The sequence below is a fragment of the Salmo trutta genome, chromosome 30 (assembly GCF_901001165.1).
Source record: "Salmo trutta chromosome 30, fSalTru1.1, whole genome shotgun sequence".
In the NCBI taxonomy this organism is placed as follows: Eukaryota; Metazoa; Chordata; class Actinopteri; order Salmoniformes; family Salmonidae; genus Salmo; species Salmo trutta.
The window spans coordinates 27,297,740-27,321,665 of record NC_042986.1 but is presented as its reverse complement, the minus strand read 5'-3'; the positions used below and the strand labels follow the sequence as shown (position 1 = coordinate 27,321,665).

Below are 23,926 nucleotides of genomic sequence, written 5' to 3'. Positions count from 1 at the left end.
CATTGTGTGGACTATAAGGCTTTTAACATTCTGTTGCATTCTATGATGGCTCTCTATATCAAAAGTCTCCATGACTCTTTCAATCTCTGACATGTGATGTCATCTGTCATTCCTGTTTGTTTGTATTACAGTCAGCGTTACTGCATCTGTAACCCCACGGTGGTGCGCCAGTTCCGGAATCCTGACACCATCTTCATCCTGGCCTTCGCCATCATCCTCCTCAACACCGATATGTACAGCCCCAACGTCAAGCCAGAGAGGAAGATGAAGCTGGAGGACTTCGTTAAGAACCTCCGAGGTGAGAGAGAGAAGGGGAAATGTCAGGGTTTCTGAAGTCAAAACTGAGACTTTGTCCTCTACATACTTAAGAGAAAATAAAAATGATCAAATGAACTAAAAACTGCATAAAGTGAGTGCGGGACATTTACAATATGATTGCTTCACCCTTTCAACAATGCTTAGTGAATAAAAAACACTTGAGCATGTTCCACTACCATGTATCTGTAGAAAATAAGAAACACACATCCACTCCAGTTAAACATAATGTCGTTCCCAGACACTTCCGCCCAAATGCACAAAGAGTCTGGTGGACCAACGTGCCGAACTTGGCCTTCGTTAGCCATTACAGAAAGACCGGGAGAAACTCCCGGCGCATGGACATTGCCTTAATCGGCTTAACCTACCAACCAATCATCTCCCACAACACCTTCCCCCTAACCCTCCCCTGTACGCTATCATACCTCATGAACAGAGCCACGCCTCGCAGTCGTGTGATTCGCAAAGATATTATGACAAATACTAGAATTCTAAGGTCGCTCCCGCTAAGGCCAACTTTGAATCGTTGATGTACCATTATATGCACTGTGCATAATAGCCTGGGGACGAAGTTAAGCACAGCATGAATGTTCAATCACACCTGGAACTGGCTCCACTGTCCACAGACAGAATGTCACTCCTCTGACACCTGTCACGACAATACTGTTTATTTCTGCTACGTAATCAGCATTTCAATCACAAATGCAACTATTTCATGACACACAGATGAAAATAATATATTTTTCACCGGTAGGGTGACGGCAGCATGTCGACTATCTGAAGAAGTTGCCACATGTCACGTGTGTTAAAATGACATTTCACTGTGTGTCAGCCTTCTGGAAGTCGACAAAGCAGGCTGTGACTGAGTCGGGGCTGTTTAAGGTGTTGGTGTTATAACAGAGTGATAACTATGAATTGTGAAGAAATGTGTTACAACTGATTACTTGCTCCTTCACACAATCACATTAGCATAATCACATTTACATTTGTTATTATTGGGTGAGCAGTGTGATAGAAGCACATTAAACTATTTGTCTTATTTTGCCATTTGAGATTTTATTTGAGAAATAAAGCATGATGGGATAATTCATAATCTATCGTGATGAGTGTCAGTAATGGGAAAACAACAATAAGTAATTGGTTAAGAGGGATTCATAATCTCACTCTACTTTCCTCTCTCAATGACAAGAACAGTGTGTGCATGAATTTGCCTGTGTGTGGTGCGCCTGTGCGTGCATGCGTGTGTGTGCCTCTGTCTCTGAGTGAGAGTGTGTGTAACCCTTGTCTCCTCCTCCCCAGGGGTGGACGATGGGGAGGACATCCCCAGGGAGACTCTGGTAGGAATCTATGAGAGGATCAGGAAGAGGGAGCTGAAGACCAACGAGGACCATGTGTCTCAGGTCCAGAAGGTGGAGAAACTCATAGTGGGCAACAAAAAACCGGTGAGGAACTTAACTAAAACCCTTCTTCTACAGCACTTTTTGCAGAGCACTTGATCCAAGGCAGATGATGGAAATGCCCTTGGGTTTTACACTGGAAAGACTTGTCGTCTTAATGAAATGTGTCGCTCCATAGCACTACGATTAACTATTGTGTTCGGTTTGTCAAACACAGGTCAAAGACATGCATTTATCCATGGAGAGGTAGAGGGAGAGGGAGAGGGAGAGGGAGAGGGAGAGAGAGAGAGAGAGGGAGAGGGAGAGGGGGAGAGAGAGAGAGAGTTGTGTCTTCACACATTTTCCTATTTAAAGTTATCACCTCTTCTCCTGCTGTTGGTGTGTAAACCCTCACAGAAAGAGGGCTTCTGCAGTACTGTATTGGCAGTCCACTGGCAGCTGCGGGGTCCTGTGGCTGTAGTACTGTAGAGTAATGAGTCATGTCTGACTCTGAGACCTTCACATTGGTGACTTTAATACACCCACGGCCCTTGAGAGGTGTTAGCCACCTCATTTTACATTTTTGTCATTTAGCAGATGGTCTTATCCAGAGCAACTTACAACCACAGTTCACAGTCCCAGTAAGTACATTTTTCCTCAATAAAGGGACTCTGCTGTCCCAGCATCAGAGGGAAACTGGTTCCACCATTGGGGTGCCAGAACAGAGAAGAGCTTTGACTGGGCTGAGTGGGAGCTGACCTCTCGTAAGGGTGGGACGGCCAAGAGACCAGAGGTGGTGGAACGGAATGCTTGGATTGGGATGTAGGGTTTGAGCATAGCCTGAAGGTAGGGAGGGGCAGTTCCTCTTGCTGCTCTGTAAGTAAGCAACAGGGTCTTGTAGTGGATGTGAGCTTCAACTGGAAGCCAGTGGAGTGTGCGGAGGAGCAGGTGACATAACATGGGAGAACTTGGGAAGGTTGCTGTAGCATTCTGGAGAAGTTGCAGGGGTTTGATGGCACAAGTGGGGAGTCCAGCCTCTGCAGTCTAATGAAGAATGAACTCCCATAACCTTCCCTTACTTGGAGAGAGAGAGAGAGAGAGTTTGTTGAATGTTGTTCTTCTCTGTTACCAATGTGTCTCATTAATGCCTTAACACTTAATATAGTGAAGTACTGCATATAGTGAAGAAGCCTAGTCTGTACCTGTAGCCATGAATTACATTTCGGTCATGTAAAGATAGAGGGGAACAAGGCCTGAGATTCTCAGTGACCGCATGAATTTGAAGTTATTAAACCCTTATACCCCAGGAAGCTCCAGACGGACTGATTTTAGCATGATGATGGACTCCTTATATCTCCCAGTAGTGGAGCAGAAGGTGATCACTCCTTCACCACACGCTATAATGTAATGCAATGAAAAATGATCCCTCATCATCACTAAACAGCAGTATCAAAACCCTCAGAGGACCCACAGTACAGTGAAGAACCTGGACATTAAAATCCACATTAGACTTCCGTCCTATAACAATCTACAGGTACTGTCAAAATAAAGGAAACACTTGAGTAAATACATACTATATTGAAAGCAGGTTCCAGACAGGTGTGGTTCCTGAGTTAACTAAGCAATTAACATCCCATCATGCTTAGGGTCATAGTGTGTGTGTCTGTCAGTCACCAGATCTCAACCCAATGGAACACTTATGCAAGATTCTGGAGTGGCGCCCGAGTCAGAGTTTTCCACCACCATCAACAAAACACCAAATTATGGAATTTCTTGTTGAAGAATGTAGTCACATCCCTCCAATATACTTCCCGACACTTGTAGAATCTATGCACTGAAGCTGTTCTGGTGGCTGTTTATGTTGGTGTCTTTTATTTTATCAGTTACCTGTATCTGTCCCCACTTGTACTGTCATTTTCACCTCTGTTGTTTAAACCAGTGTTTCCAAACCCTGGTCCTCCAGTATCCCCAACAATACAAATTTTTATATTAACCCTGGACAAGCACACCTGATTCAACTAGTCAACTAATCATCAAGTCCTCAATGAGTTGAATGCGGTGTGGTTGTCAAGGGCTACAACGGAAACTGTGTACTGTTGGGGGTACTCAAGGACCAGGATTAGGAGACACTGGTTTAAACCACCTCATTCAACTCATTACTGACTGTCAAATTACCTACAGGACAACTGCAATACTGAGATTCTACTTTGAGGTTCTCATGAGGGTGGTTTGTACGTAGTGTAGATGGCTCATAAACACACAGCCAGACTAATCCTGAACCAGGCTGTAACCATACACCTTCAGAGGGAAGAGCCTGTATGACCCCATCAATGAGATGACCTATGAGATGTAATGTGACTAATGTACTGCATTTATATGTAACATGATCTAGGTGATGTCCTGTAAGCACATAAACAGTAATGAGGTTCTCCTTTTGATCTTCTCTCTGTCCTTTCAATGCAGATTGGATCTCTCCACCACGGTCTAGGATGTGTAAGTACATATTCACCGTTTTCATGTAACCACCATGTAGTCACTAGGGCTGTTGTGGTGACCGTATTACCGGCAGTCACGAGTCATGAAGGCAGTCAAATTCCACATGACCGTTTAGTCACAGTACTTAGGCTTCTCCAAGCTCTGATACTGCTGATGGTCATTAGTAGCTTACCAAACATGCTAACTGCCTGGTACTCAGCGCTCTATTGTCCCGCTAATCACTGTGACGTCAATGCAAATGTATTCAAAATGTAATCAAAATGTAATCAAACCCCATGAGATCATTTGTACAACATTTCTATAGGCTATGTAAGTTGCGTGAGAAAACAGAGTTATGGCCTCTATTAAAAAGAGGAGGATCCCATCAGCTTTCTATAGGCTAGGCCTACTATATTTATTTCTCAACTTTCCTAGTATTAAGCACATTGCTTGTCTTTACAACAGGAGTATAGTCTACCGGGCTGGCATGAAAATGAAACATGAGAAAAGTGTCCGCTATTTAAGTGCATGCAGTTGAAGTCGGAAGTTTACATACACCTTAGCCAAATACATTTAAATTCAGTTTTTCACAATTTCTGACATTTAATCCTAGTAAAGATTCCCTGTTTTAGGTCAGTTAGGATCACCACTTTATTTTAAGAATGCGAAATGTCAGAATAATAGTAGAGAGAATGATTTATTTCAGCTTTTATTTCTTTCATCACATTCCCAGTGGGTCAGAAGTTTACAAACACTCAATTAGTATGCGGTAGCATTGCCTTTAAATTGTTTAACTTGGGTCAAACGTTTCGGGTAGCCTTCCACAAGCTTCCCACAATAAGTTGGGTGAATTTTGGCCCATTCCTCCTGACAGAGCTGGTGTAGCTGAGTCAGGTTTGTAGGCCTCCTTGCGCGCACACGCTTTTTCAGTTCTGCCCATAAATTTTCTATAGGATTGAGGTCAGGGCTTTGTGATGGCCACTCCAATACCTTGATTTTGTTGTCCTTAAGCCATTTTGCCATAACTTTGGAGGTATGCTTGGGGTCATTGTCCATTTGGAAGACCCATTTGCGACCAAGCTTTAACTTCCTGACTGATGTCTTGAGATGTTGCTTCAATATATCCACATCATTTTCCATCCTCATGAAGCCATCTATTTTGTGAAGTGCACCAGTCCCTCGTGCAGCAAAGCACCCCCACAACATGATGCTGCCACCCCCGTGCTTCACGGTTGGGATGGTGTTCTTTGGCTTGCAAGCCTCCCCCTTTTTTTCCAAACATAATGATAGTCATTATGGCCAAACATTTCTATTTTTGTTTCATCAGACCATAGGACATTTCTCCAAAAGGTACGATTTTTGTCCCCATGTGCAGTTGCAAACCGTAGTCTGTCTTTTTTATGATGGTTTTGGAGCAGTGGCTCCTTCCTTGCTGAGTGGCCTTTCAGGTTATGTCGATATAGGACTCGTTTTACTGTGGATATAGATACTTTTGTACCTGTTTCCCCCAGCATCTTCACAAGGTCCTTTGCTGTTGTTCTGGGAGTGATTTGCACTTTTCGCACCAAAGTACGTTCATCTCTAGGAGACAGAATGCGTCTCCTTCCTGAGCGGTATGATGGCTGCGTGGTCCCATGGTGTTTATACTTGCATACTATTGTTTGTACAGATGAATGTGGTACCTTCAGGCGTTTTGAAATTGCTCCCAAGGATGAACCAGACTTGTGGAGGTCTACAATTTTTTTCTGAGGTCTTAGCTGATTTCTTTTGATTTTCCCATGATGTCAAGCAAAGAGGCAGTGAGTTTGAAGGTAGGCCTTGAAATACATCCACAGGTACACCTCCAATTGACTCAAATGATGTCAATTAGCCTATCAGAAGCTTCTAAAGCCATGGCATCATTTTCTGGAATATTCCAAACTTCTGACTCACTGGAATTGTGATACAGTGAATTATAAGTCAAATAATCTGTCTGTAAACAATTGTTGGAAAAATGACTTGTGTCATGCACAAAGTAGATAACCGACTTGCCAAAACTATAGTTTGTTAACAAGAAATGTATGGAGTGGTTGAAAAACAAGTTTTAATGACTCCAACCTAAGTGTATGTAGATGACATGTATTTTTTCTGCTGCCCCTGTTTCGAGACAGGTGCATGATAAATCAAAACAAATTTCATACATATATTATTTAGTATAGGTAAAGACAAGATTTGCGGTCACTTTTGATAATGGTGTTTTCCCACTAATGGAACATTTGCGTTTTTGCCTACTGCCGTGTTCGCTATGCTGCACTTATAATGTGAAGAAATAGTTAATAGTTTATCAACCACACTAAAGATGTGATGCTAGTGTATTAATTTGGGATCTACCGTGTCCCCAACTGTCCCAGACTATGTTTGGAATATTCATTTCTTGCCCAGAATAGAATAGGTCAACTTTTGTACTATGTGGGATAGTAGATTGACGTAGGCTAGTGCTTTTGCTGTTCGTTAGGCCTACTCATCTTGTTGGCTGACGAAAAGTGAATGTGGACAGTTCTTCAAATGTCTTCAATATGCACCTCGGAATTGGGTAAGGACACGCGCAGTTGCGTTCCCGATGTGCCTGTCTTCACTTGTAGCCTGTGAGAAAGACCCGATCACGTGATGGAGAGCCATGTGAGTGAGAGGTGCTTCGGAGCACGCAGCACTCAGGGAGAAGGGCACAACGCAGCACTCTGGCCAAGGGCACAAAGGCCACTGGCCGCAAAAGACATGGATTTTTTAGGGTGCATTACGGCCACACAAAGGGGATGCCGCTGTGAATTTCGAGGCATTAAGTGCTTGTCAAATTGTGAATGCGAGACTGCACAAAAAAACAAAGCAGAGATCATATCTTTCAAGCGACTTTTTTCAAATCATCATTAGAGTTGCATCATGTAGCCTTACAACGTATAGCCCAACGTTTGTAGAACAACTAAAGTTACATAAATAACTCTAAAATTTATACTCCTACTGTATATGCTTAATTTAGAGTCTAAATTAAGCATATACAGTAGGAGTATCTATTTCTTTGTTAACCGCTCAACACAGAATAGCACTCCCTCAAATCATTTGGAGAAAATATCCTTTCTATTTTATTCAGCTTTGTTCAATTGTATTCTTCAGACTATAAAATAATATAAAATAAAGCCACGGAATTCTAAGTAAATCTTGTCTGATAAACGAACTAGTGTAGCCCACAGCCATTTGGCATAGCCAGATCAGGACCTAACATAAGGACAACTCAGAGTATGTAATTCTGTTCTTCTGAAATAGACTACATTTTTATCATATCATGTTTCTTTAGACCTGTCTTAAATAATGGATTTATTGTGAAGGTGTAGGCTATATTACATGGATTTATTAGACTTTTAAAAAATGTAGACGTTCCAAAGGTCTGCATCCGGGGCTTGTAGGCCATGTGTGGAAGCCAGGAGATGCTAAATGTGTTTATGTTAATTAACGGTCAATTACCGTGAGACCGACATTTATTTGTTTGACAATCACCGGCTGACGAAATTTCGTGCCCGCCACAGCCCTAGTAAAAACCATATAAACTCAGCAAAAAAAGAAACGTCTCTTTTTCAGGACCCTGTCTTTCAAAGATAATTCGTAAAAATCCAAATAACTTCACAGATCTTCATTGTAAATTGTTTAAACACTGTGTCCCATGCTTGTTCAATGAACCATAAACAATTGATGAACATGCACCTGTGAAACGGATGTTAAAACTTCTTATGGCTGGAATCCCATTAGCGGTATCAATATGACAACAGCCAGTGAAAGTGCAGGGCGCCAAATTCAAAACAACAAAAATCTCATAATTAAAATTCCTAAAACACACAAGTATTATACACCATTTTAAAGCTTTACTTCTTGTTAATCCAGCCACAGTGTCTGATTTCAAAAAGGCTTTACGGCGAAAGCAAACCATATGATTATGTTAGGTCAGCGCCTATACACAAAAAAACACAGCCATTTTCCAGCCAAAGAGAGGAGTCACAAAAAGCAGAGATAAAATGAATCACTAACCTTTGATGATCTTCATCAGATGACACTCATAGGACTTCATGTTACACAATACATGTATGTTTTGTTCGGTAAAGTTCATATTTACATCCAAAAATCTCAGTTTACATTGGCGCGTTATGTTCAGTAATGTTTTGCCTCCAAAACATCCAGTGATTTTGCAGAGAGCCACATCAATTTACAGAAATACTCATCATAAATGTTGATGAAAATACAAGTGTTATGCATGGAACTTCAGATAAACTTCTCCTTAATGCAACCGCTGTGTCAGATTTCAAAAAAGCTTTACCGAAAAAGCACACCATGCAATAATCTGAGTACGGCGCTCAGACACAAAAACATGTCATACAATATATCCGCCATGTTGGAGTCAACAATAGTCAGAAATAGCAAAATATTCACTTACCTTTGATGATCTTCATCAGAATGCACTCCCAGAAATCCCAGTTCCACAATAAATGTTTGTTTTGTTCGATAAAGTCCATCCTTTATGTCCAAATACTTCCTTTTTGTTCGCGCCTTCAGTTCACAAAGGCGCGCAGGTAAGACGAAAACGAAAAAAATTCCATTACAGTTCGTAGAAACATGTCAAACGATGTATAGAATCAATCTTTAGGATGTTTTTATCATAAATCTGCAATAAAGTTTCAACCGGAGAAATCCTTTGTCTTCAGAAATGCAATGGAACTGAGCTACCTCTCATGTGAGCGCGCATGGCTTAGGCTCATGCCCTGCTGGCAGTCCTCTCACTCAATGAGCTCTTATTCTCTCCCACTTCACAGTAGAAGCCTCAAAGAAGGTTCTAAAGACTGTTGACATCTAGTGGATGCCTTAGGAAGTGCAAAATGACCCCACAGACACTGTAGTTTGGATAGGCAATCACTTGAAAAACTACAAACCACTTCCTGTTTGGATTTTTTCTCAGGTTTTTGCCTGCCATATGAGTTCTGTTATACTCACAGACATCATTCAAACAGTTTTAGAAACATAGAAACATACTAATAATATGCATATCTTAGTTTCCGGGCGTGAGTAGCAGGCAGTTTACTCTGGGCACATCAGTTATCCAAGCTACTCAATACTGCCACCATCCATAAGGAGTTAAGATACTAACAGCTTACAGACGGTAGGCAATTAAGGTCACAGTTCTGAGAACTTAGGACACTAAAGAGGCCTTTCTACTGACTCTGAAAAACACCAAAAGAAAGATGCCCAGGGTCCTTGCTCATCTGCGTGAACGTGCCTTATGCATGCTGCAAGGAGGCATGAGGACTGCAGATATGGCCAGGGCAATAAATTCCAATCTCCGTACTGTGAGATGCCTATGACAGCACTAAAGGGAGACAGGGCGGACAGCTGATTGTCCTCGCAGTGGCAGACTACGTGTAACAACACCTGCACAGGATTGGTACATCCGAACATCACACCTGCGGGACAGGTACAGGATGGCAACAACAACTGCCCGAGTTACACCAGGAACGCACAATCCCTCCATTAGTGCTCAGACTGTCCGCAATAGGCTGAGAGAGGCTGGACTGAGGGCTTTTAGGCCTGTTGTGAGGCAGGTCCTCACCAGACATCACCGGCAACAAAGTTGCCTATGGGCACAAACCCACCATTGCTGGACCAGACAGGACTGGCAAAAAGTTCTCTTCACTGACGAGTCGTGGTTTTGTCTCACCAGGGGTGATGGTCAGATTCGCGTTTATCGTCGAAGGAATGAGCGTTACACCGAGGCCTGTACTCTGGAGCGGAATCGATTTGGAGGTGGAGGGTCCGTCATGGTCTGGGGTGGTGTGGCACAGCATCATCGGACTGAGCTTGTTGTCATTGCCGGCAATCTCAACGCTGTGCGTTACAGGGAAGACATCCTCCTCCCTCATGTGGTACCCTTCCTGCAGGCTCTTCCTGACATGACCCTCCAGCATGATAATGCCACCAGCCATACTGCTCATTCTGTGCGTGATTTCCTGCAAGACAGGAATGTCAGTGTTCTGCCATGGCTAGCGAAGAGCCCGGATCTCAATCCCATTGAGCACGTTTGGAACCTATTTTAATCGGAGGGTGAGGGCTAGAGCCATTCCCCCCAGAAATGTCCGGGAACTTGCAGGTGCCTTGGAAGAGTGGGGTAACATCTCAAAGCAAGAACTGGCAAATCTGGTGCAGTCCATGAGGAGGAGATGCACTGCAGTACTTAATGCAGCTGGTGGCCACATCAGATACTGACTGTTACTTTTGATTTTGACCACCCCTTTGTTCAGGGACACATTATTCAATTTCTGTTTGTCACATGTCTGTGGAACTTGTTCAGTTTATGTCTCAGTTGTTGAATCTTGTTATGTTCATACAAATATTTACACATGTTAAGTTTGCTGAAAGTAAACGCAGTTGACGGTGAGAGGACGTTTCTTTTTTTGCTGAATTTAATTTTCCTCACCCACAATTTATATGTAAGTCAGGGCTATGCGTGATCAGTCAGCTCCATCATTATTGGCACCCTTGATGAAGATGAGCAACAAAGACTGTATAAAATAAATAATGCAAATGCTGAACTATATTGTATGCTCCAACATTTTTGAAATTATGTTATTTTATACTAATACAATTGCTATGAGATAAAAAATGATTGGAACCCCTGTTTTCAATACTCCAACGCCCTCGCCTTGCGAAGATAACGACACTGAGCCTTTTTCTAAAATGCTTTTGTAAGATTGGAGAGCACATTTGGAGGGATCTTAGATCATTCCTCCATACAGAATTTTTCCAGATTCTTGATATCCTTCATCTGCTCTTATGAACTGCCCTCTTCAATTCAAACCACAGGTTTTCAATGGGATTCAAGTCCAGCGATGAGATGAGCAATTGTATTAGTATAAAAAAATATAATTTTCAAACTGTTTTAGCATACAATCTAGCTCAGTATTTGTATTATTTATGTTATACAGTATTTTTTTGCTCATCTTCATCAAGGGTGCCAATAATGATGGCCCTGACTGTACTTGTATCAGGTGTTCGGCCTAAACTACCATCACCCAGTCTTACTGTATCAGGATGCCTAAAATCATCCAAGTCCTGTAGATACTTGTTGTTTCAGACTACTTTAGTTTTATTAAGGGTCTACTTTCCCCTGAAAGCCCACACCTATTACTGTGATGAGCAGGATCTCTTTTGATGCTCCTGTAGACAGAGTCAACACATATAAATTCCTAGGTGCTAGTGAGCTGCAGTGTTTACTGACTGTATACTGAGCCAGGCATATATAACTGCCAGGAACAGACCACACAGACGCCGCACGCACGCACACACACACACACAGAAGCCTCACACAGACAGAGGGCATTTGTTAGAGTGGGTATTATTAGTCATGAATGTTTTAGGGGTGAGAAGTGCTGAAAGATTGTTCTGAATATATTTAGGAGAATAATAAACGATGTAACTTCTGTAACCTATATGCTTGCAGGCTTCTGTTCTACTGCCATTACACTGTTTACATATTCATATTATTCTACATTACACTGCCATTACACTGTTTACATATTCATATTATTCCACATTACACTGTTTACATAATCATATTATTCTACATTACACTGTTTACATAATCATATTATTCTACATTACACTGTTTACATAATCATATTATTCTACATTACACTGTTTACATAATCATATTAATCTACGTTACACTGTTTACATATTCATATTATTCTACATTACACTGCCATTACACTGTTTACATATTCATATTATTCTACATTACACTGTTTACATAATCATATTATTCTACATTACACTGTTTACATAATCATATTATTCTACATTACACTGTTTACATATTCATATTATTCTACATTACACTGTTTACATAATCATATTATTCTACATTACACTGTTTACATAATCATATTATTCTACATTACACTGTTTACATAATCATATTATTCTACATTACACTGTTTACATAATCATATTATTCTACATGACACTGTTTACATATTCATATTATTCCACATGACACTGTTTACATAATCATATTATTCTACATTACACTGTTTACATAATCATATTATTCTACATGACACTGTTTACATAATCATATTATTCTACATGACACTGTTTACATAATCATATTATTCTACATTACACTGTTTACATAATCATATTATTCTACAGGAAAATGATCTACCAGCTCCTGCTTTTCATGAATTTTCATTGGATGAATCAGACCGTTTTAGACTGTTTTAATTTGCTAGTATTAAACTTTTATGAGCACATTGTTTGAGGGAATAAATGACGGATGTGTTTTGGTCTAAGGGAACCTAGTCTAATTACTGTGTGTCCCCCTGACTCCCAAACAAACTAGGGTGGTGAAAGCACCTCTCCAAACGACAATGAATACATTAGGATGAATAATGTAACAAGGAGAGCCAGCAGCACCAGGGGGTTGGAGTACACTATTCAGACATCATTAAAAGCCCTTTCCTTTGCACTCCTCACACTAAATCATCCTAAAATGGAGGCTCATAGTTTCCGTTTTTATTTCCCTGACGGCATAGCTGAGGGTGTGCGTGCGTGCGTGCGTGTGTGTGTGCGTGCGTGCGTGCGTGCGTGCGTGCGTGCGTGCGTACGTACGTGCGTGCGTGCATGCGTATATCTGAGTGTGTGCATTTCTAATATGACCCCAAAATATAACTGTTTTTACGGAGTAAAAACGATTCTATTTTGGGGTCATATTACTTTGTGGCCTGAGCTCAGGGCCTGATCGCTGAGTGTTAGGGAGTAATGTTGTTTTGGCTTCTAGGTCCTGTCCCTGCCCCATCGCAGGCTGGTCTGCTACTGCCGGCTGTTTGAAGTGCCGGACCCCAACAAGCTCCAGAAGCTGGGCCTGCACCAGCGGGAGATCTTCCTGTTTAATGATCTTCTGGTGGTACGTCTCCTTCCTTTCTCCTGTCCTATCCTGTCCTAAATATGATCATTCTAGCCTCACAGCAACAACAATGATCCAGTCTTTTTAGTTTAAACCTCTGTCTAAGCTTTTTTTTATTCTCTCTCTTTCTTGCCCCCACAGTATAACTTGTGTATTTGGCTGTGTGTTTGTTTGTGTGTTTATTTGGGTGCAGGTGACAAAGATTTTCCAGAAGAAGAAGAACTCTGTGACATACAGCTTCAGGCAGTCTTTCTCTCTGTATGGGATGCAGGTTCTGATGTTTGAGAACCAGCGTAAGTGGCACAGACCTCTCACTCCCAATTCACCATCTCCCCAATGTGTTAGCCCAGCATGCTTAAAGTGCATTCGGAAAGTATTCAGACCCTTGACCTTTTCCAGCCTTATTCTAAAATTGATTAAATTGTTTTTTCTCATCAATCTACACACAATAACCCATAATGACAAAGCAAAAACTGGATTTTTTCATTTTTGGCACATTTACAAATTTTTTTAAACTTAAATATCACATGTACATAAGTATTCAGACCCTTTACTCAGTAATTTGTTGAAGCACCTTAGAACAGCGATGACCGCCTCGAGTCTTCTTGGGTGTGACGTTAAAAGCTTGGCTCACCTGTATTTGGGGAGTTTCTCCCATTCTTCTCTGAAGATCTTCTCAAGCTCTGTCAGGTTGGATGGGGAGCGTCACTGTACAGCTATTTTCAGGTCTCTCCAGAGATGTTAGATCGGGTTCAAGTCTGGGCTCTGGCTGGACCACTCAAGGACATTCAGAGACTTGTCCCAAAGCCCATTCCTGTGTTGTCTTGGCTGTGTGCTTAGGTTCATTGTCCTGTTGGAAGGTGAACCTTCGCCCCAGTCTGAGCTCCTGACCGCTCTGGAGCAGGTTTTCATCAAGGATCTCTCTGTACTTTGCTCCATTCATCTTTCACTCGATCCTGACTAGTCTCCCAGTCCCTGTCCCTGAAAAACATCCCAACAGCATGATGCTGCCACCGTCATGCTTCACCGTAGGGATGGTGCCATGTTTCCTCCAGACGTAACGCTTGGCATTCAGGCCAAAGAGTTCAATCTTGGTTTCATCAGACCAGAGAATCTGGTTTCTTATGGTCAGAGTCCTTTAGGTGCCTTTTGGCAAACTCCAAATGATCTGTCATGTGCCTTTTACTGAGGAGTGGCCTCCGTCTGGCCACACTACAATAAAGGCCTGATTGGTGGAGTGCTGCAGAGATGGTTGTCCTTCTAGAAGTTTCTCCAATCTCCTCAGAGGAACTGAGCTCTGTCAGAGTGACCATGGGTTTCTTGGTCAACCTCCCTGACCAAGGCCCTTCTCCCCTGATTGCCCAGTTTGGCCGGGCGGTCAGCCCTAGGAAGAGTCTTGGTGCTTCAAAACTTCTTCCATTTAAGAATGATGGAGGCCACTGGGTTCTTGGGGACCTTCAATGCTGCAGACATGTTTTGGTACCCTTCCCCAGATGTGTGCTTCGACACAATCTATCTCGGAGCTCTACGGACAATTCCTTCAACCTCATGGCTTGGTTTTTTTCTCTGACATGCACTGTCAACTGTGGGACCTTAAATAGACAGGTGTGTGCCTTTCCAAATCATGTCCAATCAATTGAATTTACCACAGGTAGAAACATCTCAAGGATGATCAATGGAACAGGATGCACCTGAGATAAATTTCGAGTCTCATAGCAAAGGATCTGAATACTTATGTAAATAAGTTATTTAGGTTTTTAACAATTTTTAAATTTGCAACAATATCTAAAAACCTGTTTTAACTTTGTCATTATGGGGTATTGTGTGTAGATTGAAAAAATATATATTTGAATCAATTTTAGAATAAGGCTGTAAGGTAACAAAATGTGGGAAAAGTCCACTGGTCTGAATACTTTCAGAATGCACTGTATATAGTACATCCCACTGGGTTTAATTTACCACAGAAATACATCTAACCGTCCCGGGATGATGAAATGAGACACTGTTTATACTTTTAAAACATCAGACAGATTTTCGGAACGTGTTCTTTTAAACTTCATCTGTGGTCGATGGACCTAGTTTTAAAGGTCTCTCTCTAGCTCACTTGCTCTCTCTCTTGTCCAGATTACGGGAATGGAATCAAGCTTACATCAGCCATACCAGGTGCCGACATCAAAGTCCTCATCAACTTTAACGCGCCCAACCCCCAGGACCGCAAGAAGTTTACTGACGACCTGCGGGAGTCCATTGCAGAGGTCCAGGAAATGGAGAAATACAGGATAGAGTGTGAGCAGACATTTTAGCTCTTCCTCTGTCCACCCCTCCCTCCCTCTGTCCGCCCCTCCAGCCCTCTGTCCGCCCGTCCCTCTGTCCCCCTCTCCCTCCCTCCCTCTGTCCGCCCCTCCCTCCCTTGCCGCCGTGGGTCATGTAAACTCAGTCAAATAGAGGCAGAGAGGGCCTCATGGTCCTCATTACTAATTCACTGTTTATGAGGAGGACTGTTTAGAGTTCACAGGATGGCTACCAGGATGAGGACTGTTTATAGAGTTCACAGGATGGCTACCAGGAGGAGGACTGTTTATAGAGTTCACAGGATGGCTACCAGGAGGAGGACTATTTATAGAGTTCACAGGATGGCTACCAGGAGGAGGACTATTTATAGAGTTCACAGGATGGCTACCAGGAGGAAGACTGTTTATAGAGTTCACAGGATGGCTACCAGGATGAGGACGATTTATAGAGTTCACAGGATGGCTACCAGGATGAGGACGATTTATAGAGTTCACAGGATGGTTATCAGGATGAGGACGATTTATAGAGTTCACAGGATGGCTACCAGGAGGAGGACTATTTATAGAGTTCACAGGATGGCTACCAGGGGGAGGACTATTTATAGAGTTCACAGGATGGCTACCAGGGGGAGGACTATTTATAGAGTTCACAGGATGGCTATCAGGATGAGGACTATTTATAGAGTTCACAGGATGGCTACCAGGGGGAGGACTATTTATAGAGTTCACAGGATGGCTACCAGGAGGAGGACTATTTATAGAGTTCACAGGATGGCTACCAGGATGAGGACTATTTATAGAGTTCACAGGATGGCTACCAGGATGAGGACTATTTATAGAGTTCACAGGATGGCTACCAGGAGGAGGACTATTTATAGAGTTCACAGGATGGTTATCAGGAGGAGGACTATTTATAGAGTTCACAGGATGGTTATCAGGAGGAGGACTATTTATAGAGTTCACAGGATGGCTACCAGGAGGAGGACTATTTATAGAGTTCACAGGATGGTTATCAGGAGGAGGCCTATTTATAGAGTTCACAGGATGGCTACCAGGATGAGGACTATTTATAGAGTTCACAGGATGGCTACCAGGATGAGGACTATTTATAGAGTTCACAGGATGGCTACCAGGATGAGGACTATTTATAGAGTTCACAGGATGGCTACCAGGAGGAGGACTATTTATAGAGTTCACAGGATGGCTACCAGGAGGAGGACTATTTATAGAGTTCACAGGATGGTTATCAGGAGGAGGACTATTTATAGAGTTCACACGATGGCTATCAGGATGAGGACGATTTATAGAGTTCACAGGATGGCTACCAGGAGGAGGACTATTTATAGAGTTCACAGGATGGCTACCAGGAGGAGGACTATTTATAGAGTTCACAGGATGGCTACCAGGATGAGGACTATTTATAGAGTTCACAGGATGGTTATCAGGAGGAGGACTATTTATAGAGTTCACAGGATGGCTACCAGGAGGAGGACTATTTATAGAGTTCACAGGATGGCTACCAGGATGAGGACTATTTATAGAGTTCACAGGATGGCTACCAGGAGGAGGACTATTTATAGAGTTCACAGGATGGCTACCAGGGGGAGGACTATTTATAGAGTTCACAGGATGGCTACCAGGAGGAGGACTGTTTATAGAGTTCACAGGATGGCTACCAGGATGAGGACTGTTTATAGAGTTCACAGGATGGCTACCAGGATGAGGACTATTTATAGAGTTCACAGGATGGTTATCAGGAGGAGGACTATTTATAGAGTTCACAGGATGGCTACCAGGATGAGGACTATTTATAGAGTTCACAGGATGGCTACCAGGATGAGGACTATTTATAGAGTTCACAGGATGGCTACCAGGAGGAGGACTATTTATAGAGTTCACAGGATGGCTACCAGGAGGAGGACTATTTATAGAGTTCACAGGATGGCTACCAGGGGGAGGACTATTTATAGAGTTCACAGGATGGTTATCAGGAGGAGGACTATTTATAGAGTTCACAGGATGGTTATCAGGAGGAGGACTGTGTTTGTGGGATTCATCAAAGGGAAACACACAGAACACTATTTTTAAGAACGAGTCAAACGTCCAAAAGGATATAGGTGCACTAACAATGCAACATTTAATTACTATGTATATGCAATAGTTACCAAATGTATACCTATAGTCTATGAGAAAATAAGGCTAGTGCCAGTGATGAAATTATATGAGGAAATGTAGAACTATTGTGTGTCTGAAAGCTAGCACTGAAACAAAGACACAAACACACTCCTCACCTTACTCTCTCCCCATTTACCTCCCTACTCTTCTACATTTGTACACACTGTACATAGATCTTTCTATTGTGTTATTGACTGTATGTTTGTTTATGTGTAACTCTGTGTTGTTGTTTTTGTCGCACTGCGTTGCTTTGTCTTGGCCAGGTCGCAGTTAATGAGTACTTGTTCTCAACTGGCCTCCCTGGTTAAATAAAGGTGAAATAAAATACAAAATAAAAGAATGTGTATGTTGATATACAGCTGAGCTGGAGAAGCAGAAAGGGGTGGTGAGGCCCAGTATGTCCCAGAGCTCTGGGCTGAAGAAGGAGGCTGGCAACGGCAACATGAACCGTGCCAGTCTGGATGACACCTACACCATGGGCGAGGGCCTGAAGAGGAGCGCCCTCAGCAGCTCCCTCCGCGACCTCTCTGAAGCAGGTAAGGTCAAAGGTCATCATTGTGTTCACCAGAGGGTCCTTTCCTGGGAGAGACCCTCTGTTTTGTTACCTCCTTACTGGTCCTATAGTGATATATCTCAGAGCATCCAACATTATGTTTTAGAGCACCATGCATTAATGTCAGACTTCTCCCCTCCTCCCCTAAGCTGTATTGATGATCAATCAAAACATTATTCCAGTGAGATGTTCCTATGAAATAACTAAAAGGCATACTATACATGGGCAGGGTGAGACTCCACAGGATCATTGAGCTTAAGGTCCTTTGTAAGTTTAGTCCCAAGATGATTTTCTGATACTGGTGCCCTACCTCAATGTGAAATAGTATTATCATAACCTGGGATATGAAACGAGAAGTAGGTGAGTGCCATAGACAAATACAAGTTTCTAAATGAATAAGCTTTTTGGTATGATATTATCCATAGGCCTACTTTAGAGGATTTGCCTGTTCACTGAAAAGTGATATTGAAGGATGGCTCTCTTCCCTGTATCTGAATCCAAATATACTTTATATCTCAATGAACACCTTTGATTTTTGCACCTTTACGTGTCACATTCTCATTCTTAAATCCCTATTGTTTCTCAAAACATTTCATGACGAGCTTTGCTTGTTATATGTTCAATTAATCTCCCATTTATTCACTCACCCTACCAGTCATTCTCTCATTGCTGTGATTCAACCCCACTGAACTCAATGGGGATGTGTTCTCATACAATAACTGACAAAAGATGAGATTTGGTTCCAAAATGACAACAAGCATCTCATTGTCATGAATATCAGTACTTCACATAGCATCTCTGACTCTAATGCGCAGCACCTTGAGGACATGTCATTCATTCTGGATCTCAGTTATGTTAAGACATCATGGTAACGTAATGAAATCCATATAGGGGTCCTACAGTCCTACTGTATCTCACATTGGGAAGTATTTGCTCTGTTTCCATTGTCATGTTGGATACTGTACTGAAATACTGATATGATAAGGTTAGTCAGTGCTGAAGTCAATAGAACAACATAGCGTATCCTGTGTGTGTGTATGGTTAAGCCCTAACTGTCTAATCGCAGGACGTGGCATGATAGTGTGGTCATTTCCTGTGTTTTTTTCTTTTCTCGTTATTCTCCATCTCATTATGTACTTCCTGATATTTCCATTCCCATTGGGTTTTCTCCTTTCTCCATATGTGAAGACTGGTCCTGTATCCATTGGCTGGGCCTCTAACAGTGGCAAACCGCTCTGTTCGCCCTTGGGCCTTTTCTGTATTTGCTCGTACATCTCATGTGCAACAGCCATTGTATTGCTTTTGATGTTCCTCCTCCTCCGTGACTGTCACTGCCATTGGCTCTCTTCAAAGCCAGCTGTGACCTTCCCTTATGACAATCTACATCTTGTGACAACATTAAATCTCTGTTGTCACCTTTTATCAGGACAAAACCAAAAAATTCAACAATGGATAATCTTAACTAGTTGCAGAGTATAGTTTGCTAAACGGTTTGTAGTTATGCAGATGTCCTCAGCTTAATGTTACAAAAATGATTTCCTTGTCCTTTTAAGTTTGAGCCCATGCCGGATATTCGTTCTAGCATCACTTGAGTATTTTAGAAAGCTTATTATCAGAAATCTAGGATATATAATATGAATAGTGTAGAAGTACACAGACCAAATGTTTGTCTTTATCTCTGAACAAAGCTGCAAAAATAATGGACTTAACTTCGCCACAGTAATACCTACCTATCAACCGGTTCCCCACACTCTTCCTGACCCCCTGTTCTCACCTCAGCCCAGATTTATCTCAGCTTCCAGTGTACTACTCACAACCCCCTGCACTGCCCCCTAGGGGAGAGGAGGGCTGCCTAAACCTCTGTAGTTGATCCAGGAGTGCTGTCCTATCCATCTCTAATCTGTGGTATTGCATGTCTCGGGCAGGCAAGCGTGGGCGCCGCAGCAGTGCAGGATCACTAGACAGCAATATGGAAGTAAGTTGGAAGCAGCTGGTATCCAAGCTACTCTCTATGTGATGATGTGCACTGTCAAAACACTCCGTACATTTTTTTTGGTCTTGCACCCCCCTCTGCTTCATAGACTCTCAGTTCATTTTTCTCTCTCGGATGCCTTTTAACAACCTGCCTGCCTCGGTTCGTGTGCATGCATGGGCTGCCTGCCTCTGAAGCTGGCCTTGTCTAGATGGGAGACATTTCTTGTTTTGGTCATGTGGCCAGTTTGCCCTTTTTCTTGAAACAAGCATGACTCTACTACTATTCTCCCTCCCTCCCTCCTTCCCTCCCTCCCTCTGATCCCTGTGTCGTCATCGTACCCCCAACCCCTCCCCCAGCTGTTTGTTGTCCTCCATTCAGCCATGTCCAGACCCGCAGTTTTACTTTGCTTTGGGGTTCTATTACCAAAGTCAGGGGTGCCAGTGAATACCTGTTGTAGCACCTACTCTCCCCCCAGTGTTATGTAACTCTAAAGCCCCTCTCCTGTTCCCTGGTTCCTCTCTCTCACCACCCTGGTCCCTCTCCTGTTCCCTGGATCCTCTCTCACCACCCTGGTCCCTCTCCTGTTCCCTGGATCCTCTCTCACCACCCTGGTCCCTCTCCTGTTCCCTGGATCCTCTCTCACCACCCTGGTCCCTCTCCTGTTCCCTGGATCCTCTCTCTCACCACCCTGGTCCCTTTCCTGTCCCCTGGTTCCTCTCTCTCACCACCCTGGTCCCTCTCCTGTCCCCTGGTTCCTCTCTCACCACCCTGGTCCCTTTCCTGTTCCCTGGTTCCTCTCTCTCACCACCCTGGTCCCTCTCCTGTCCTCTGGTTCCTCTCTCTCACCACCCTGGTCCCTCTCCTGTCCCCTGGTTCCTCTCTCTCACCACCCTGGTCCCTCTCCTGTCCCCTGGTTCCTTTCTCTCACCACCCTGGTCCCTCTCCTGTCCCCTGGTTCCTCTCTCTCACCACCCTGGTCCCTCTCCTGTCCCCTGGTTCCTCTCTCTCACCACCCTGGTCCCTCTCCTGTCCCCTGGTTCCTTTCTCTCACTACCCTGGTCCATCTCCTGTTCCCTGGATCCTTTCTCTCACCACCCTGGTCCCTCTCCTGTTCCCTGGATCCTCTCTCACCACCCTGGTCCCTCTCCTGTCCCCTGGTTCCTCTCTCACCACCCTGGTCCCTCTCCTGTCCCCTGGTTCCTCTCTCTCACCACCCTGGTCCCTCTCCTGTCCCCTGGTTCCTTTCTCTCACCTCCCTGGTCCCTCTCCTGTCCCCTGGTTCCTCTCTCACCACCCTGGTCCCTCTCCTGTCCCCTGGTTCCTCTCTCTCACCACCCTGGTCCCTCTCCTGTCCCCTGGTTCCTCTCTCACCACCCTGGTCCCTCTCCTGTCCCCTGGTTCCTCTCTCACCACCCTGGTCCCTCTCCTGTCCCCTGGTTCCTTTCTCTCACCACCCTGGTCCCTCTCCTGTCCCCTGGTTCCTTTCTCTCACCACCCTGGTCCCTCTCCTGTCCCCTGGTTCCTCTCTCACCACCCTGGTCCCTCTCCTGTCCCCTGGTTCCTCTCTCTCACCACCCTGGTCCCTCTCCTGTTCCCCGGATCCTCTCTCACCACCCTGGTCCCTCTCCTGTCCCCTGGTTCCTCTCTCTCACCACCCTGGTCCCTCTCCTGTCCCCTGGTTCCTCTCTCTCACCACCCTGGTCCCTCTCCTGTCCCCTGGTTCCTCTCTCTCACCACCCTGGTCCCTCTCCTGTCCCCTGCCTGTTCTATGGAAAGAAAGCCCAGAGAGATTAGAAGCTCAGGGAGGTAGGTTATTTTACAGCAGTATCTCTACAATATCTCACTATCAGAACTCTTATCAATGGGCTTTTTTACACACAATATGAAATAGTCAATATGAAAGATGTGGATTTCATTCATCATCATTTATTCATTCCATGTGTTCATGTGTTGGTTTTAGAGTCTGGGGACCCTTAAAATGTCATTCCACTTTCAAAGAAATCTATAGGGTCTCTTTACAACCTTGGACAGAGCATGAACCAAATGAAGGGCTTCTAAAAGGTGGATGAATTACATAAAGGATAGAGTTGGAACTAGAACAGGGGAGAAGTGAACAGAGTTGTTTTAAAATGTGCTGCTTCCTGCTGTCTGGTTGAATGCTAACCCAATATGGATAGAGAGTATGCCTGTTACCTCCTCTGCATGTGGATCCTCTGCCTCCATTGTTTTTAACCATTTGCATGTGGGACTCTGTGCAGGTTTGGAAGGCGTTCAACAATAGGAATATGTATAGGCCTGTATAGTTTTGATGCATCTATTATGAAGGTTCAGTTTTCAAATCTCACAGACACGTTGAACAGATTTCACACGTTGAACAGATTTTACACGTTGAACAGATTTCACACGTTGAACAGATTTCAAACGTTGAACAGATTTTACACGTTGACCAGATTTCACACGTTGAACAGATTTCACACGTTGAACAGATTTTACACGTTGACCAGATTTCACACGTTGAACAGATTTCACACGTTGAACAGATTTCACACGTTGAACAGATTTCACACGTTGAACAGATTTCACACGTTATGTTAGAAATGTTTTGAAATGTAGGTTTCTTCATTTGTAACATTGTCAAGAGTGGCCATAACACTAATATTACCATTCATTATTTGTCTGTCAACCATCATGAGATGGCATTTTTAGTTCATTTTTTTGCATGCTCTGTCTGTAACATTGTGCAACTTGCTGTTGAATATGCAGGCAATTTGCATCATTTCCATGAGGGGGTACCGTAGCCTAAATGATGGTAGTTTAGACTAGTAAAAGGTACCGTGTGAATGTCCAGTTGTATTAAAGGTACGGATAGATATGATGTCCTCTTCTTCTCTCCCACAGGGGTCCATCATTAGCAGCCCCCACACACGCCGGAGAGCCACGACCCCCCGCAGTGAGGGCCCGCCCCGGGGCCACCCCACCATCCCCAACTCCTCCTCCCTCCTCGGGTCGCTCTTCGGCAGCAAGCGGGCAAAGCCTTCATCCCAGAGCCATCCTCCTCTTCCTCCGCCCGGTCACCCCACCCTCATCTCCCACACGCCCCATCCGTCCAACCTCCACCACACAGCCCAGCAGGTAGCCCAGGCCCAGCTCCACCACTCCCAGTACTGCCAGCAGAACCCCCCTCCTTACCACCACCACCACCACTACCACCCCCCGCCCCACACACAGTACCACCAGCACCCGGCAGCATACGCACCCTCCTCCCACTCACACCAACACCCGCTTGTACCACAGCACAGTCACAGCACCCACGGCCATCATGCCTCACACTCCCAGCATGCCCTTCACCACCACAGTCAGCAGCAGAGCCCGGCACCCGGCGGGTCCAAACCCAAGCACAGTGGCATCAGCACCGTGGTGTGAAGAGAGAGAGAGAGAGAGAGAGAGAGAGAGAGAGAGAGAGAGAGAGAGAGAGAGAGAGAGAGAGAGAGAGAGAGAGAGAGAGAGAGAGAGAGAGAGAGAGAGAGAGAGAGAGAGAGAGAGAGAGAGAGAGAGAGAGAGAGAGAGAGAGAGAGAGGAGAGAGAGAGAGAGAGAGACTCGTCCACCAATGGGACAGAGGGTATACTGTCCATGGCCTGTCCACTGTGTTCCACTGCTGTGGTTGAGATGGACCTCTGGCAGTCACCTGTATCCCCTCCCTATTTCAGCATCTCACCAATATGCAGGTTGGAAACCAGACTCAATTCCTCCACAAAGGGCCACGGCTCGGACCTTAGAGTGGGGGCCTC

At 44.0% G+C, this 23,926-nt stretch overlaps 2 protein-coding genes across 8 annotated transcripts in view; both read left to right on the top strand.

Moving 5' to 3' along the window:
* LOC115168400 (IQ motif and SEC7 domain-containing protein 1) overlaps positions 1–23,619 on the top strand; it is a 223,846-nt gene extending 200,227 nt beyond the window's left edge. For 5 of the 7 annotated variants that reach the window (XM_029723638.1, XM_029723641.1, XM_029723637.1 and 2 more), the window contains exons 6-14: positions 132–298; positions 1,615–1,757; positions 4,155–4,184; positions 13,018–13,143; positions 13,337–13,436; positions 15,268–15,429; positions 17,969–18,145; positions 20,088–20,137; positions 23,036–23,560. In XM_029723638.1, coding sequence (XP_029579498.1) covers positions 132–298; positions 1,615–1,757; positions 4,155–4,184; positions 13,018–13,143; positions 13,337–13,436; positions 15,268–15,429; positions 17,969–18,145; positions 20,088–20,137; positions 23,036–23,560 — 1,480 coding nt within the window. Of the gene's footprint in view, positions 1–131; positions 299–1,614; positions 1,758–4,154; positions 4,185–13,017; positions 13,144–13,336; positions 13,437–15,267; positions 15,430–17,968; positions 18,146–20,087; positions 20,138–23,035 lie in introns of all 7 variants that reach the window. The other 2 variants (XM_029723636.1, XM_029723643.1) reach the window with 2 other exon arrangements.
* Positions 15,440–17,543, top strand: LOC115168401 (abnormal spindle-like microcephaly-associated protein homolog). Its single transcript, XM_029723644.1, has 2 exons — positions 15,440–16,891; positions 17,438–17,543. Exons 1-2 carry the CDS (start codon positions 15,660–15,662, stop codon positions 17,520–17,522), a joined length of 1,317 nt encoding a protein of 438 aa, XP_029579504.1. The 5' UTR covers positions 15,440–15,659; the 3' UTR covers positions 17,523–17,543.
* Positions 23,620–23,926: the final 307 nt, after the last annotated feature.

Coding starts and splice junctions, on each gene's coding strand:
- LOC115168401 (XM_029723644.1), top strand. CDS start 15,660: ATGGCTACCAGGATGAGGACTGTTTATAGAGTTCACAGGATGGCTACC. Junction 16,892..17,437: donor GTTATCAGGAGGAGGACTAT/TTATAGAGTTCA, acceptor GAGGAGGACTAT/TTATAGAGTTCACAGGATGG.